Raw genomic sequence first — 17,813 nt, 5'->3', positions numbered from 1 at the left:
AAGTTTGATAGAACAAAGTTGAAACGAAACCAAACAACAAAATCAAATCACGGCTCAGTTCAACATTTCCTCATCGGATTGGCCGAGTACTGGACAAAACCGATTTGACCGGCCAAAAGCCAAACTGAATACCACACACCCACCTTGGCCCCAAAAAGAAGAAAAAAGAGACAATCAAGAGCAAAAATGTGATTTAACACCCAGAAACTATTAAGGGTACCAGATTGTACCGAGCATTTGGTTTAATATACACAACTAATTCTTTCGGCATGCAGATGCTATCATTTTGTCACAAAGAATTACATTTTATTTTGAAGCACTTCCTAACTGTACTCTCAAGGCTTACTGTGCATTTTAGGTAGACTTAGAACAGCACTTCTAGCATTGAATTCCCAATCCTTGCCACAGTATCCCGACTGACACTGCCTTATAAGCATCTTCCTGTGCATGGGAATGCAATTCTTAGGATCTTCCATGAAATAGCTTTGTCCAAAAGATTACAGATCATCAGACAAAGGTTACAACATGATGAAAGCTATCCTCTGAGCTACTAAATCTTTCATTTCATCAGCTCCGGTATGTGAGTAAAGATAGATCAAAGTTGCAGACAGCCGGCTGGGTATTCTTACTTATCTTCCTTTGGCTGCAGCAAAGGCTCACTATCATTAACAGCCAGACAGCCATTCAATAATCCAGACACCAGAATAAGTTGGGGCTATGTCCATGTTCTACACACAACCTTGATCAGTCATTGCTTGAGCCAGTGTTAGGAAAGCAGAGATGGTTGCCCCATGTACCAATGCCCTGTCAAGTACAAAGAAGAGAGAGAAAAAGATACACCATCAAGAGAACTGAATTCTAACTCGATATATATAGGATCCTCTAAAAAATAATAAAATATTACTAAAAAAGGGGTCTGCTTGGTGCACAAGGAGAGGGTCACAATGTACACTGCCTATACCAATGTGTTCACGTAGGCCATTTCCAGACTCTTTTAACTTGTAGATACTTTGTCACGACAATAACCTTTGCCATTGCACCAAGGCCCACCCTCAGATGAATAATGTATCATTGATGCCATAAAAATGTTATTACTAACAAAAAAATTAAGCAACTGCTGGATTGTAGTAAATGAATACTTAAAAAGAAAAAAAAAAGAAAAGCCACTTTTTTGAGACGATTTTTCCTTTGGCAGACAGGGAAACGTTGCCTGGTAGGTTTCTTGCCCTTTTTTATTTATTTTCTAAAATAAATATCCTGTAGTAAGTAAATAACTAGACTGCACTCCCTTTTTACGGGTGTGGGTTGAGGAGGGTCACAGTTAACAGAATATCTGCTGCTTCTGTCAGTCTAGTCTGCTGTTCGGTGACAATTTTGAATTTGGACCGCAGCTAGATTGATCGCAAGTGTTTCTAAGATGCCCCAAGAAAAGCTTGCCTGCAGGCGTCCCCATATTCGTCAAAGCCAGAATGGTGAGACCAAATTGATTATTTAGTTAAGAGAACCTAATCCATCTCCAAAGGGGTTGCTTAATTGGCAAATACAAACATTTCGCAAGGAAAAGGTCATGAGTTCAACTCTCTTGGGGACCAACTAAATAAAGAAAAAAACATAAATAAATAATCAGATGATCATTTAAGTTCCAACACACACCACAAACCCAATCCACACAGTAACCTCTTGTTTCTGTTACCTTTGCGCAGGACAATTATTCAGGTTGATTCTTGACCCAGCTGCCCACTTTGGTACACTATCACGTTGGTACTCTTTTTTGGGAGTGATGATTTCAGCCACATCCCTCAACCATACTTGCCAGATAAGGTACGTAGTAATTTAAGGAATTTGCATAATGGTACATATTCATCTTATCATGCCAAGAGGTGATTCAGTAGTATGAACACTTACTCTGGGCTCTCTTTCTGATACCCAAAATCAGTTGCTGCTTTGATGGCCTTCTGATAGGTCTGTTTCATGGCATCCTGCCAAGAAGGATGAGAAGGACGATGGATTACCATTTCTTCACAAGAAGTTAAAAATCAACTACTCAAGAAGTAAAGCTAGCAACAAGAGTAAAATTAAGAAGGCCCATAGGAGTTCTCTTCCATTTTTTCTTCTTCTAAGAGTAAGAGAGGATATGCCCACTGAATGTACTAGCTCTTAAGCAGATTTGCATAAGGAAAATGCAACGATCGTCTAATTCTATATAGGAAGATAGATGAAAATATGTTCTAGTTCCACTCTGACAGATTTTGGTTGAGTGTCCTGGCAAAAACACCACTCAATCCCCTACATGACCCCTCACATTGGAAAAATGGTAAAAGTTCTGTTCTACGGGCTCTCTTTTGGACTGTTGGGTTGACTGAAATGGTTTTGCAAACTGCCGTATCAGTTTCATGTGTGGATTTAATCTTTTTCCTACTCTTCTGGTTCTGGCAGAGGAAGAGTTTGAACATTTTAAAATGGAGTAGAAGGAGAAGACAGAAAAAAGGTTCTCTGATTAAATATCAAAAAGGATTTTAGGAATTATGCCACTCTATGTTGAACCATACCTAAAAAGACTGGTTTCTCACACTTAGGTTACTTGCATCATGAATGCAGGGAATGTTTAGTCCCCCATAAATTTCTGACAGGTAATGGGGACAAAGTGAGGCCATGTGTTAGAGTAATAAAATTCCTACATTGCTCAATAACAGGAGAGCTGTGCACGACGGAAGGAGAATATTCTAAGCTAAAGACAGTAAAATGACATCTGTAAAGAGAACTACAGTTCACACACTAAAAATGGCAGATGAAAAGCATCAACAACTTCGCTGCTTGGTGTCCTCTATGGAGAGAAAGATTGAGACTCAGTATCTATAACAAACATTGATGATATGCCATATGGGAATCAAACAAATGGGAACTCATTATATGAATAATTGGAAGAAAAGTCATGGAAAGTCTACTTGTAATTTAGCCTCGAAGTCCTCCGGAGACCAGTGCATTAAATTATACTCATGATTTAGCTCGAGTTCTCCAGCAGCAACCTACAAACATAGCAAAGCACCTCCCATGAACAATATTAATGGTTTATGAATGGGAAAATAGATTGGAACAGGTCCACAATAAAAGTCATTGTTCACGGTATGTTGCAAACTTCATTAAAGCGTTGAGTTAATTTCTTCACTGAAATAAGAAAAGCTAACTGACATGTCAGGGTCTTTACAGAAAAAAATGACATGGAAATTGGTTTGGTGGCTAATAACACGGAGAATAGTTTCGTTACATAGTGATGTAAACCAGTCCCAGCTAGACAAGTAGGAATTAATACTACTGTTGGATCTTTCTGTGCTAACAGCAGTACTTAATATCAGGCCAGAAACAAGGTATTTAAGCTCTTACAACTCCAAAAATACTTAAATAGCTGCTTAAGATGTCTGATGATTCCAACCATGAGAGGAGTTGAACACCATGCAACCGCAGGGATGGAATTTTTTCCCTTTGAATGTTTTCTGGAGTTGATAGTTGTAGACATGCTAGTAGAAGATAAGAATCTATGATGAAGAAAGAGGACAGGAATAAGAAAGCATAGGGAAGTGCCTCTCACCTGCGGTGTCTCACAGAGCCACCGACTCACTAAGCAAAAAGCATAACTTTCTTTTTTCAGAATAAAAACTGATGGAGATAGTACCCCTTTATTGTGTTAAAAGATTGCATTGCAAGATAAATAGAAGTACATAAATAGAAGTACATGTATGGCCTTCCGCCAACAGCTCAATTGTGACTAGATTTTTCTCTCCTCCCTCCACTCCACAAATTAGGACATAAATGGAATAATAACCTATTCCTGACATCCTATTACAGTGAAATAAAATATACTTGAAAAACCGAAACTTATAAACTACTAAGGAAGAAAAGAAACTACAAAAGATGTTCTCAATCCAACCATGCAAGCTGTTCAAGTGAGATCCACACCACTGCTCACACGAATGGTAACCTCCTAGGACTTGACCACAGTTTAATATAGCCTTGCGGAGGACCACAGAGGAGGCAATGGAGTTCAAGTCCAAATAAAAATACAACTGCAGTTGCAATTTCCAACTTCAACTATCAAGGGGTGAGATGCAAGGAAGGCGGGGTTCAAGATGGAGTCTTCTATGGGAACAAGGCCCAGCCAGGGAGGAATTCGGTCCAACAAGTTGCTTATGATGGCCCTTTTATTCATTTTTTATTCTCTGTTCATTGATTTCTTCTGTTTCACATTCTCTACACTTCACTGCTTGGAGCCCCAGGAAGTAAAAGGGAGGATAGTGAGGGTTAGGTCTGGAAATCATGGGGATAGAGTGGACTACAAGAACTGAAGGTGCGTTTCAATGGGGGCAGCAGCCCAAAAAAGAACTGAGACATAGGGGTTGAGTATTTTTTATTTGCGTTTGTTTTATGAGACCCCCCCCCCCCCCCCAAAAAGCAAAAGATGAGGAAACAAGTCAGAAAAGGCACAGCTGGTACCTTTGGCAGACAGTAACAAAAGAAAAGAAATAAATTAATAAAAGAATTGACAAACCACAGCAGGAATGAGTGGATACCTTCACCTCAGATGCCAAAATGGTGGAGGGTCTCTAGAGAAGAAAGGAATCCTAAGAGGGGTCTTACGGGAGGGGAAGAGAAGGAAGAAGAAAGTGATGGGAAAAGGAGGACCTTACAAACGCCAAAACCACACAGGCACACTAAAACACTTCACTCTTTGATCCTTCGAATCCGAGTTCTAATTGCACAGTACTTAAATAAAAAGAGAAATCCAACACGAAAAGGAAACCTACTCTAATTTGGAAACCCAAATTAATTAGGACAATGAATCCTAGTAGCTATCTCCTACTAAAACTATTGCATGTCAATCCCAAAATAGAAGTAAACATTCTAAAATATTTAACTAGCCAAAGACCAAAACTAGGCCTCGTTCATCTCCATTTGGATACCTATATCTTGCCAGGCTTGGCGGGCTGAACAGTTGAGCTCCATATCTGCTACACAGCAGCTTTGGTGGAAGGAGAAACACAGGTACTGTAGCCCTCCAGCACCAGCATGATAGGCAGGGCACCTTGCCCCAAATACATGATAACTTGGTTCAGAGGACTTCTCCCATTTGGCAAAATAAAGCCCTTTTTCAACTAAGGAAGTTCAGCATTTAGACTGCTAAGAATAGAAGACAGTCTAATACAGGTTGTACCATTTTAATGAAGGACCAACAGACCTTTACAAGTTGCCAATACAAAACCCATTAATATATAATTGTCTTGATTGGCAAAATTAGCCCTTCATCTGCCTCCAAAGTCCAAATAGCTTCATATCCTGCTAAGTTTACTAAAGTAGCTCTCTGAAAAACCTACATCATGCACCCAGGTAAATGGCAAAGAACGCTAACCATACCCCTCCAGCACCAGCAGCCTTTGCAGGAGCAACCAGAATACTAGCCTTCCTCAATACATCAACTGCTTCAGGGGTGCAGGGCATAGTTGAACCTGTAACTCAGGTGGCAGCATAGGATTAGAAGCAGGAAAATGCAAAAAATGAAAGCACCAGAAGGTGCGAAGCACAAAGTGAAGATTTCTACCTTCTATTAATATACGGCAACCTGAATTAACCAAATTGACAGCGTCAGATTGGTCAATTTCATTTTGAGCAGCACAAGGAAATGCAATATCACATCTTTCACTCCATGGCTTTGCCTCATCATAGTACTTAGACCGAGCATAAGTCTTTGAATAGTCTCTGTAAACGTCAGAAAGAGTAATAGAAAAAGCCCAGCAGTTAATATAATCAAGATGCCTACAAGAAATCCCATGTGGTAACAGAATAATGTCATGGTGTGGGAATAAACACCTTAAACTTTTTTGATGGGCTTTAATTTCCCTCAAGACTGATATTTTCACATAATCAAATCCATCCTCGTCAACCAAATAGCCCTTGGAATCTGCGATGAAAACACAGCACTAGAATTAATAGTTAAATTAACAAAGGGATAATTACTGTTGCCCCCCTCTGTTATAGCTTAATTACTACTTTATCCCCTATACTTTTACCTATAATTACTGTTGCCCCCCAACCGTTAAACTCTGTTAATTAAATGATGACGTGGCAGTTTTTATTTATTTAAAATTTCCAAAATAACCCCAAGGTTTTATTCTACTTATTTATACTTTACATTAAATTACACTATTACCTTAGTGATTAGGAAAAAATCAACCCTATTTTAGTAGTTCCTTATTTTTTAGATTTTTAGATTTAATTTTCAATTTGGTATTATTTTTTAGCTTTTGTTATTTACTTTCCAACTTGATGTTATCAATTTTAGGAAGTTTATCTCCATTAGGTTTTCATTTATTTACTATCTAATTTGACGTTACCAATTTTAGGAAGTTCTTTTTCTTAACCCAAAAAAACAATGATTTAAGTAGTCTTTTTTTGGAATTCAAAATGATAAGAATACAAGTGCAAATTTGGTATTCTTAATTCCAGAAGGACAAAATAGACATTAAACATTCAAATGTAACAGTCTCTTAACACTGTTAGAACTGAGGGGGGCAACAGTAATTTCATAAAGAGTAGGGTCTTTTTAGTAATTAAGCTATAATATAGGGGGGCAACAGTAATTATCCCAATAACAAAATATGTCCAACAGCCATATGCAGGATTTGTTGGAAAGCTTGTTTTGTGCTCTACCTAATACAAAAAGTCTCGTGTAAAAATCAGATGATCACTCAAATTTCTGAGATAACAAGAATATTCCTCTAAATCGCAAGCAATTTATTAACTTATTGATAAAATCATATTTTCTAAGAACAGCATAACCCAAATGTGAGACTAAGTATACTTAAATTTGAAAACAAGGAAGTCCAAGAATACAAACCAATATATTTCGATTGTTCCAGACTTCCAATAGCTTGCCTTTTCAAATTTGCTGTCTTTTATTTCAATGAAGAAATTTGATGATTTGATGTATAAATAAGTTTTTATGACTTCATGCGACTCCATGTTGGTTTTTAATGGATTTATGTGGCTTAGTGTTGATCTTTTATGATATAGATCATATATGACTGACATATCCAAAATTAATATTGGAACATGACGTAAGCTGCCTAGGCACCACTTAGGTGCTGCCTAAGCATTTAGGAAGGACCTCAAATGCCTTGGATTGCCTAGCGCCTTGGCAACTACGGCGTGGAGTCCTGTATCAAATAGACAAAACCATAATTACTGATGTGGAAGTCATCAAAAGTTCCAAAAAGGATAGTTTTTTTTCTTTCTTCATTTCAAGTCTTGATCTACCCTTCGAAAAAAGCAGTAGATAATCATCAAAGAGAGAAAAACTAAATCCTCATTCCTATAAAGACTATAGGAGAATTGTGTTTAAAGAAGGAATTTAAATAGTCCCTACTTTCTTTTTTTCATACGATACATGTGACCTTCCTCAAACCTCGCAGTGCTGAGGCTACACTGCGTTTGCCCCCCTGACACATCTAAAATATCATGCAATCTCACTTTACGCTTAAAAAATCAAATAATCCTTGAAATGGTGAGATGCCTAAAGTTGAATGCGCCGTCATATCCCAGTTCCCCCCCCCCCCCCCCTTTCTCATGTGCCCTTTGTAGAGGCTATTCAGGATATCAACCATCTCTCCTTTCTTGCTCCCTCACCATTATTATTTGGGAAAACAACTTTAACACCTTTTGGCTTCATAGTAGAATACCCTTTCCCTCTCCAGGGAGTTACCTGATACTGTAATGGGGACAGCACCATAGGCAAGAAGCTTTTCTAAGACATGCATTGCAATTTTTCCAGAACCACTTACAACACATCTGCAACAGAAGTTCAAAAAAGGATCAAGAAACAACTAAATATAGCAGATTTCTTCGTAGCTGAAGTCTAAACAATAAGATAATGCTCGTCATTCACGGACCAATAAGGAAACCAGATTCTTAAATGAATCACTCAAAAAACAAGTACAACAAAATATTATATGAGCTAATTGTCCGTACAGCTGAGCAAACAAATAGGGCTTGCATAGGTGTTTAAGAAAAAAGATAAAAATACCAGAGAATCACTATAAAAAACTGATACCTTTTTCTACTAACGTAGTGTTCAAAGTTTCAAGTTAAAACAAATGTGAGGAAAACCCAACTCCAATACATCACACAAACCACAGAGGAGTTTTCTTTATCATTCAGAAAAACAAAGAACACTTACCAACATTTTATGTTAATATAGGTTTAAAAATTACATCATCGCATGTATTTATATCACAAAGAAACGGTCACAAGGATTACACCTCATGATTTTGAAGCATTAAGTTTATGCAAATCCTAAGACCTAAATCCACAAAAGGAAGAGGAGAAGTCGTCCAAATGTCCAATTAGTTTAGTAGGTTTGTATAATTAGTTTTATTTTGGTGTTTTAATGTTTTTAGTTTGAACAAGCCAGCCTGGTCTGAACCAGAGGCTAAATTTAAGTTGAAATAAATACTCTTTAAGATGTGTAAGAGTCAACTGAATTAAGAGTAAAGATTCCTTAAGAACTTAGTGTGATGGCTGGGTGGTGCCCTTTGTCCCCTAACCTTGCTTCGCCTGTTGTCTCCCCATCTTGCCAATGAGGGAAGACTTGGTCAGATTTTCAGTTGGAGATGCTCTCCAGCTCCATCTTCTTCCACCTTTCATCAGTGGAAACTCAAAAATTGAAACTGCACCCATGAACTCCAAGCAAATGAAGCTAACTTTTGGTTTAACTCTATGGTCAGCCATTTCATCAGAAGCTGACCGCCATTCTACATTGTCAAGCTTTCCCTTTCTAAGCAATGAAAAGCTCAAGAGCAAAATTTGGACTCACTTGTTAGATAAGGAGTTTTTCAGTTTCAATTACCCTGAGGAAAGTAACCAGCTGAATGTCCTTGTAAGTGGTCCTGCAAGTTGGCTGCCAACCAATCATCGTCAGGCACTGGGATCATTGTCTGCAAGTTCACATCAATTCCCCTTTGTATCTCTTTATCTTGGCTTCCCTTGCACTTCTGGCACTTTAAGGTCTTCAGTCATGTCGGATCTACTCTGGACGCCACTCTCTATTCTGATGGAAAACCAAAAGAAAAAAAGACCACCTCACTTTGTGCATATCTGAGTGGATATATCAGCAGATGAACCCCTTCTTTCCTCAGTTACTACCTCCGACGGTGAGGACTTCATATTCAAGCAAAACGTCTTCTACGACTGGAAATCACTGTATTTCTCTGGTTCGCCTTGTGGCACAAAGCAATGAAATCCTCCCCATCTGGTCCTTAATTTAACAAGATTAGATGGTAGCAACTCCTCTACTTGGTGGCTCTGGTCCCAATTCTTATGACTAATACCATCATCTGTAGCAACCATCTTTTCCTCTCCTCAAGTGATTAGTCTCGCCAGGTCACCTCTCTTCCTGGATCCTCAAAAGCTGGTTAACTGTCGATGGTTCCGCCCTACGCATTAACCTTAGCTGTTGTTTATTCATTGATGTTCTCTATGCCTTTGATGACCCCTCCTCTAATTCTGTCAATTAACCTTCCAATTGTGTCTGCAAGGGCTTTAATTCTTTGAGAATCTCATCCTCTCTTTCCCTTCCAAGCCTGCCCACTTCTGACCCTAGGATGCCCCCCCAACCCCATTATCTCTTTTCTTTCACTTCCCAACCCCTTTTCAGCTTGTACATTTTGTGAACCTTCTGGGGCAGCCCATCTGCTTGGCCCATCAACCTATTCGAATATCCTTGTTGGCTTATTAACCTCTTCATCTAACCCTTCACACTTGGACATCTCTCTTGACCCCGGGCCTGTTTTCCAGCTTCCAGCCCAAGGCCCTTTTCTCTCCCAGTTCCTTCCAAACCTTCTGTGTGTACCACTGGGGTTACTAGCTTCCTACCTTGTCGTAAAAAGCTGCCTTACATGGTGTACTCCTAGTTAAGCAATGACAAGATTATGCCCATGCATGGCTATTAGAGACCATGCCATCTGCCACAGTAAATTGGGCCTCTTTACTCTTTCGCGTAGTGGACTCTTGTGGAGTTTTGAGTATAGTTGCCTTGTTATGAACAGGTTTTCTTTTCTTCCCCCCCCCCCCCCCCCCAAAAAAAAAAAATATGTTGGTGCTTTGGAGGGCTTCCCCTTTGGTGGAGCTTGCAAGGTCTTGCAATCGCCTTGAGCTTTGTTTCTCTGCGTTCCCCCTTTTGGTAATGAACACCCCCCATCCCCCCCCCCCCCCCCCCCCCAAAAAAAAAAAGAGTCAATTGGCCTCCCCCATATTTTTAAGCAAGGGTGTGATATCTAATAGAGTTGACCAAGAGGGTGAGGGGGAGGGTTGAAACTTTATCTTCAATGTTGAAGATTTCTTCTTGTGTTTGATCAAGGCTGATGGAATTGGTATTTGATCCAACTGACAACTTGCAGTAGTAAGCTTGGGAGGTTCTTTGGTTCTCTGCTTTGCTCCATTACTGTTCTTCAGTCAAGCAAGCTGCCGCCAAGTGCTAATTGTCATCAGTAAAGTTACTTCAAATCTGATCCAAACCGTAGCCATTCTGTTCTCTTTATCTTCTGCAACCAGCACAACCTAACTAACCATGGAATTTGGAAACAATCCAACCCTCCATTCAGCTTATCCCCTCACCAAATCAGATACTAAATCTAAATCTGGTAGAATTCTGACATGCCTAATCCTCCCAACTAGATTAGACCTTTCCAAACCTAACCCTAGTTTTCGTTAGTTTCAAAAGTCCCCGCTGCTAATTTTGTTAACACTTCTTCCCCCCCCCCCCACACACCAATATAACTTCCATTCTTAACCCTAAACCCCCCATAAAACCCTAGCCCTAAATAAAACCAAATTGAACCCTAAACCAATTCACTTTGTCTAAAAGATTATTTTTGGTTCCTAGTTTGCTAAATCAAACCTAGGACTAAATAACTTGCCTCATGTCTAGTGTTTAAAAATAATGCATGATTTGAGATTCAAGTTTCCATTTGAAAAAGAAGACCACAATCACAGATTCACATCAAAAGCCAGAGGCACATCCCTTATGTGATGTGAAAACAGAATGAGTTAGCTGACACATTAAAACAATAATGAAAATAAAAAGATATCTTCTAGATATTATAACAATTCAGAGACCAATTCCTGTCCTCAACCCATTCACAGCCTAAACAGAACTATTTTAGTCCCTAGAGTTTCAGATTTAATTGTACATTTTAACTAATACACTCTAAATTTTGTAAACTTCATTTGATTCTGACTGTATATTTGGTCCCACTGGACCTCAAGTCTTTTGGAAGAAATATGTTTGAAGTTGAAAACACATGCCAAAACCTCCCTCCTGATAAAATCCTTTTGAAAAAGAAAGAAGAAAAGATCAACAAACAAGAATTTTATGCCATGGTCATCTATAAAGATCCTATGAGCTCCTAAAAATATCTTGCATAACTTTGAAAGTCAAGTTAGAAACCTTAATCCTTTCAATTCTTTATTCACATCTGCAAGTATAAGTTGGGCAAAGAAAACCTGCATGAGGCACATGAATTTGTGAGATGAGAAGCAAGTACCATGAAAACAATTTACACTAAATAAGATGGGGGGGGGGGGGGGACTGAAAAAAAGAATAATTTTATCAGGAGAAATGACTAACCAGGCCATAGCCAGTAGCCTCAGTTCGAAGGCTAGAACCAGACCAGAATATCCTTGGCCCTGTAAAACTTCCCTGCATAAGTAAAACATCCGTATGAAACCCTAAAGACAAGACCAAAAACTTGCAATCAGTGGTTAAATTCACAAAACGGAAGGAAAGAAGTGGTAGTTGAGTACTTAACAGACGCCAAAACATCTTAGCAGACAACATTAGCTGAAGATAAAAAAATTTCCCCCTCAATACAAACGTTATATATTGAGAATGAAATTTTAAGGAGCAGAAACTGATATCTCAACAGATCCAAAGAAAAAGTAATGGGTGAACGAAAAGACACAGCTGCCTGATATAGTAAGCATTGACCATACAATCAGAGGTTAGGCATAATAAAATACAGAACAACGATACGACATCCTCCATTAATGTCTGTCTGTCCGCTTCTGCCTTCATTTATCATGTTGACAACTCTGTTCAGCCTGACACTTGGCAGGGGAGCAGCCTAACTTAGGTTTGACATGCCACCAAATTTCAGCATCTCCAGACTTGCCATGTGGCACGACTACATGTGCTGACCAGATAGAAATTGATAGGTAGGCCACTTAACCAAGCTTTGCACATATAGTTTTATAAAGTGGCATATCATACTGATGACACTACAATAATATCTGTTTTTATATGGAGAAACCTGTCCATAATAGGGGCTCATTGTTCAGTAACAGAAAGTAGTGAATTCTACAGTGAAGCATGTCAAACTAAGATGTTTCTTGCTTACAAGAACAATAGTAAATAGATGTCATATTCCAACACAAGTTGCAGAAAATGATGCTGCTACTTATAACACTAACTCCTTTTCAGTCATAGTTACCTGAAAATGACCAGCTAGACGCCTATATTGTCCAAAAAGGTAACCCATCTCCCGAGGACCAACACCCATATCTTCTGCAGGAAGATCCTGTATTGTTCATCACAAATGCCAGATTGAAAGGTCTTAGAAATTGAACATTTGAATATGGTAAATCACTTGTAAACCACATAGTGACAGTCTTTTCTTGTTACCCGATCAGGACTCAAATACCGATGTAACTCATCCATTAAGCTTTGGCAAAAACGCATAATCTGCCAACATGCATTTCAGACACAATATGAGAACCTCTTCAATGTAGAGACTAACCCCCTAAAGAATGGAGGAGCTTCATTCAATATAAGGCAATCACACAGAACATGAAATACCTCGTTATCACTTTTTCCTTTTGGATCAAAATCACTTCCACCCCCGCTACCTCCAAGTTTGTATGGTGATAAAGCATTTTTTAATGTCTGCCACAGAAGTAGTTAGGAAATGTAATTAAAGCAGATCTAGAACTAGAAGGACGTGTTTCCATTCTCATTCTCCTACAGATGCCAGGGAGCTAGATTTAGATCAAAACCCAGATTCAATAGGGAACTCATTGAAAAGAAAATGAGATGTAGCTTGGAGTAACTTAAAGATACTGGAAGCACATACTGGTCTTCACAGATAAATAAAGGGTAAAAGGCCCGTCTATCTCCCTCCCACCCTCACTATTTTGCACAGCTGCTAGCTTGCCTAGAGTTGGTGGGCTTACCCAACCCTCTCCCTAAATAAAGTCATAGCAAAATCAAACTAAATCAACTGAAATACTAATCTACAGACATCCACCCACTGTAAAAGACCACTCCAGTTACTCCAATATCCAAAATGACCACCAACGAATCCATAAACATATAGCAATCAGATACGGTTCCAACGACAGCTGTCAAAAATAAAGAAGGGTAACAAAGAGAACACTGAAAAGCCTATTACCAGAAGGGTGAGGAAACTTGGATATTTTGAGTTATACTCTACTACAAGAAGGGATCCTGCAGGACTTCCTTGTTTAAAGGCTATGACTCATGCTGGATGTAATTGTACCTTTGAATCCTAATATAAGTTATCTTGTCTCTTATATTAAATATAAAAAAAAATAACAAAAAATAAAAAGAGAAGTTATACTCTACTACAATAAAGGATTCTGTGAGTAATAAATCATTTGAAAACAGTGAGAATAAAAAGTACCTGTTCAAAGCCAAGAAATTTGGAAGTACTTAAATTCATGGATGGATGATAACGAAGACCTCCTCTACATGGACCCAAGACTTGGCTGAATTGAACACGAAATCCTCGATTTACATGTGTCTCTCCCCGGTCATCAACCCATGGAACTCGGAAGACAATCATACGCTCAGGTTCTAATAAGCGCTCCAGAACATGGATATAACTGGAACACAGCATAGTCACTTAATAAGATTTGCATAGCATTCACTATGAAATTGTATTACTTCATATGAACTTGTGCTGATTAAATATTAGTGTGTTCCTTCAAGTCAACTCACTGAGTATTCTTTGCTATCACCCGTTCTAAAGAATGAACAGCCTCTTGCACTGACTGTATGAACTCAACCTCATTTGGGTCCCTTCTTAAGACAGCTTCAACAATTGACCCAGCCGTCTTTGACATAAGAGCTTCATTTCAAGAAACATGTCCCAGATATGCCAATAGAAGGAAATCAGTTGAAGAGATAAATACTGAATAAAAAATACCAATAAACTTTAAGGAAGGTACTGGGGTATGAATGTAACATGAAAAATTAAAAAGAAGAGCCTTTATCAGCATTTCATCCAAAATCACAGTTGAAGGAAAGTAAAAGGAAAAGATCAAACAATCACATCATGATCCCCCAAAATATCAGATGTGTACAGCCAGCAGCCATGGGTCAAGAGAAAGGTATGTATTTTAAACTATAGTAACTGATAGCACAATAACAAACTTGGCCTTATCCCAAGAACTACAGTAACCAACACAAATAAATAAATATATATATACACACACACACAAATAAGTAAATCAAGAACCAACTTTTAGACATGATGAATTGATGTAAACCAAAGAGAGGGGAAGGCTAACTTTACTGCAGTGGATGATTAGCAGCAATTTATATGGTTAAGGTTGCACAGGGTTTAGGGACCAAGTCTAGGATTTCCAGGGGAGGAATGGGGGTGCTTCTCTCAACCGAAGGGTATAGGGATATGGGGGAGGCTATTCCTAATGAGAGTTAGGTCTTAGAATGAAGGAACTGGTGTTTCTTGAAATTGCAGCAAAGAAAATTCCAGAAGGTTGCAACAGGTTAGGTGAAGAAGATGAGAGCTAGGGGAAGGGTTAGGGGTAGGTATGGGGGTGGGAATTTGGTATCCACTTACTGTTCTTGAAGGAGAAAAAGGAGATGAACTGCTACTGCAGTTTCTGATCAAGAATCAATCAAGAAAAGGGCTCTCAAAAGCTCCCCTCAATGGAACCCTACTTGATACCTCCTTGGCTAGAAATTCTCGGCAATTTTTTCATTCCAAAAAATCAAAAATTGATCTATTACATCTCTGGGCCTTGAATTTATAGCCAACAATAAGGACTCCAAGAACTTAATACTAGGGGGTCCTACTTCCAGAATGATCTAAGACTTAGACTTGAACTCTAACTCCTAATTGCAAATCTCAATCTGAAAATAATAGAAGACTACAAATAATTCAATTAGGATTCATTTAATTAAAAAGAATCCAACAAGATAAGTCCAAGGAAGTTAAATTTTAAGAAAAAAAACAAAATACCCCTAAGGGTTGCACAAAAGCTCGGTGACGGTTATTGCTTCTTGGGGCTTCTGTTAGGGGGGGGGAGTTTGGAGTTTACATCATGTCAATTATGTGCATTTACTCAATGAATAATCCCTGATTAGTTCCATCACTCTATTCAAGACATCTGATGTATAGTGACTATTTAGGAAGTTGTTACTCTCACGAAATGATTGATCTCAATGACAGAGTCTCATTTCTTCTTTCTTGTTTTTTTTTTTTAAGTTTGATTTCAATTTATCAGTAAATTCCTTGACCTATTTGAGATGGAGACAACAAGGTAAAGTATGATCAATTTAGCGAAGAGACAATTTTGTTTCACATAGATTCTTTGGAAAAGTATGCAACAAGTCTAGCAATAATCGTGACTTATGTATCAATCTATTGAATAGAGGGAAAGATTCTCCTAACACCAGCAGATAAACAATTTTGCTTCACATAGATTCATTGGAAAAATATGCAACAAGTTCTAGCAATAACCGTGACTTATGTATCAATATTTTGAATTGAGGGACAAATTCTCTCCTAAGACCAGCAAATAAATATCCTGCTCGAGACTGATTTGATACCACGGTTTGAAGGCAAGCAACTCTATCAGGCTATCAGCCACCACCATCATACACCATGTCAATTGTTCAGATGTTAAATTCAACGTCTTGGGGATACAAGGAGAGTTACAACAAGAATTCCAGCAACTAGTATAGATGCATTATCCATGCACTCAGAAGTGTTTGCATATCAACTGAAACATCCGTGATATGCAAGGCTGAATACAACAATTAATGGTCGTTCATCATTACAGTTTTTCAATTTTAGTGGAAAGGATTTCAAAGCATGTAACTTACCTTTTACATAAATAGGTTTGTCAGCAATTGTTAAAATTTTATCCTTGGAGGCCATCTGAAGCCTAAGGGCTTCCTTATGAAGCAAACTGTTGTTGTGTTCTTCCAGTGCACTCATCTGCATATTTCTACTTCCTTCGTTTCCATACGGATTCCTGCGGTGCTTCCTCCCGTACTCCCTGCAAATGGAACAAAATATCCTTGCAGTACCCTCCTTAACATCGACATAAGCCCATTTGTAGGTGTCAGCCCATTCCTCCCTCCATCTTTTGACAACTTTCTTCTTCCTTTTAGTCGATGGTGCTTTGGACCCTTCTTGGAGTTCATTCTGGTTCTGAGAATCCATAATAAGCTGCTTTTGCTCTTCCTGTTCTTCAGCGGATGGATCTCGTGGGGGAACAACCATTAGAGTTGAGGTTGCGAAAGAAGGGTCATCATCTCCATGCCCAATCTCCAAATCAATCTCCTCCCCTATTTCCCTCACCACCAAGTGATGCCTCTGCGCCTGGTGAAGCAAGTTCATATCATCCATTGCAGAATTCATCCCTAAACACTCCAGGTATTACCATTCACCGTAACGTCTCAAAACCCTCCATCGCCTCCGCGCAGAAGGACACTAGATAGCTCAAATTACCAACAACTCCGTGCGGAATCCAGAACTGAGGCGGCAACAGATTAAGGAATTCACATCACAAAGGCCCCCGGTCCCCCAAAAAAATTGAACTTTTTATCACTACCCATCATCGAAATCAGCGACAATGATCAACTAAAATAATAACCCAATGAACACATACCTCCAAATTGAAGAAGGAAGAGCGAAAACTGCAGTTTCAAGTTTCAGCTTTCATTTTCAGTCTAAACACCTCTTTTACCACGGCTCTGATGGGTGGTTTTGCTCAACTCTTGACTGCGATTCTGAGCCTCTACCATGGGGTTCGGTGGTAGTTTAGATTCGTCTGAGCGCCTTCAATCGGACTCTCTGTGACCAAATTAAATCCGAAAATAAATAAAAAGGAACCTACTTTCACGATTTTGGATTGAGTGATTAATTAATCGTACGCTCACAGATGGAAAATTCAAGAAATAGAAAGGCTCAGAGTAAAGGACCCAATTCATCATCACTAATCACTTCACACTAGCTCCATCGAACATAGCTATCTATTTGGGTATTTTGGTAAATAGCTGTCCGAAAGATACGATAAAAGATATTACTATTAAGAATGTCCAATGATTTGACAATAACTATGGTAGATTGGTAGGTCCGTTGTGAATCTGCTACTCCTTATATTGAAAGTCTTGAGGTTATCCGTCACATCTAAACGGCACCCACTACCCACTTCCTCTACCACATTTTTTTTTTCTTTGGAAAGCTTTCTCTACAAGACTGTTCTGTGTTGTATAATTTTGTGTATTTACCTAAAAATATGATTTTTTTCATTTGAATGGTAAGATCAATTTATTGAAGCGGCTAAGCCGAGAAAATAGAGTTACATAATACTTGAAGCGAAAGAGTAGATATAAGCCATTCAATCGGTATAAAAAGAAATGTCTCGCTAGGGTTGAGGTTGTTTCAATCATATTCAAGTTGAAACAAATTCACAAATCCATAAAAGTTCGATTTATA

At 38.7% G+C, this 17,813-nt stretch overlaps 1 protein-coding gene across 2 annotated transcripts; it reads right to left on the bottom strand.

Moving 5' to 3' along the window:
• Positions 1-46: 46 nt before the first annotated feature.
• On the bottom strand, positions 47-17,419 carry LOC149021668 (Amino acid dehydrogenase family protein). 2 transcript variants are annotated; one of them, XM_089149892.1, is made up of 16 exons: positions 16,984-17,419; positions 16,193-16,848; positions 14,060-14,189; positions 13,743-13,944; positions 12,899-12,985; positions 12,725-12,784; positions 12,534-12,620; positions 11,672-11,743; positions 11,492-11,547; positions 7,751-7,836; positions 5,860-5,950; positions 5,591-5,748; positions 5,407-5,498; positions 2,946-3,026; positions 1,906-1,979; positions 47-804 (listed from the first exon to the last, which is right to left on the bottom strand). In XM_089149892.1, exons 2-16 carry the CDS (start codon positions 16,731-16,733, stop codon positions 729-731), a joined length of 1,893 nt encoding a protein of 630 aa, XP_089006018.1. In that variant the 5' UTR covers positions 16,734-16,848; positions 16,984-17,419; the 3' UTR covers positions 47-728. The 2 variants fall into 2 exon arrangements, with proteins under 2 accessions (XP_089006018.1, XP_089006019.1); XM_089149893.1 differs by having other exon boundaries at positions 16,193-17,419.
• Positions 17,420-17,813: the final 394 nt, after the last annotated feature.

Source organism: Hakea prostrata, chromosome 3 (assembly GCF_041222555.1).
Source record: "Hakea prostrata isolate BN-2017 chromosome 3, UWA_Hpros_2, whole genome shotgun sequence".
Lineage (NCBI taxonomy): Eukaryota > Viridiplantae > Streptophyta > Magnoliopsida > Proteales > Proteaceae > Hakea > Hakea prostrata.
This window is presented reverse-complemented; position numbering and strand designations above follow the sequence as displayed.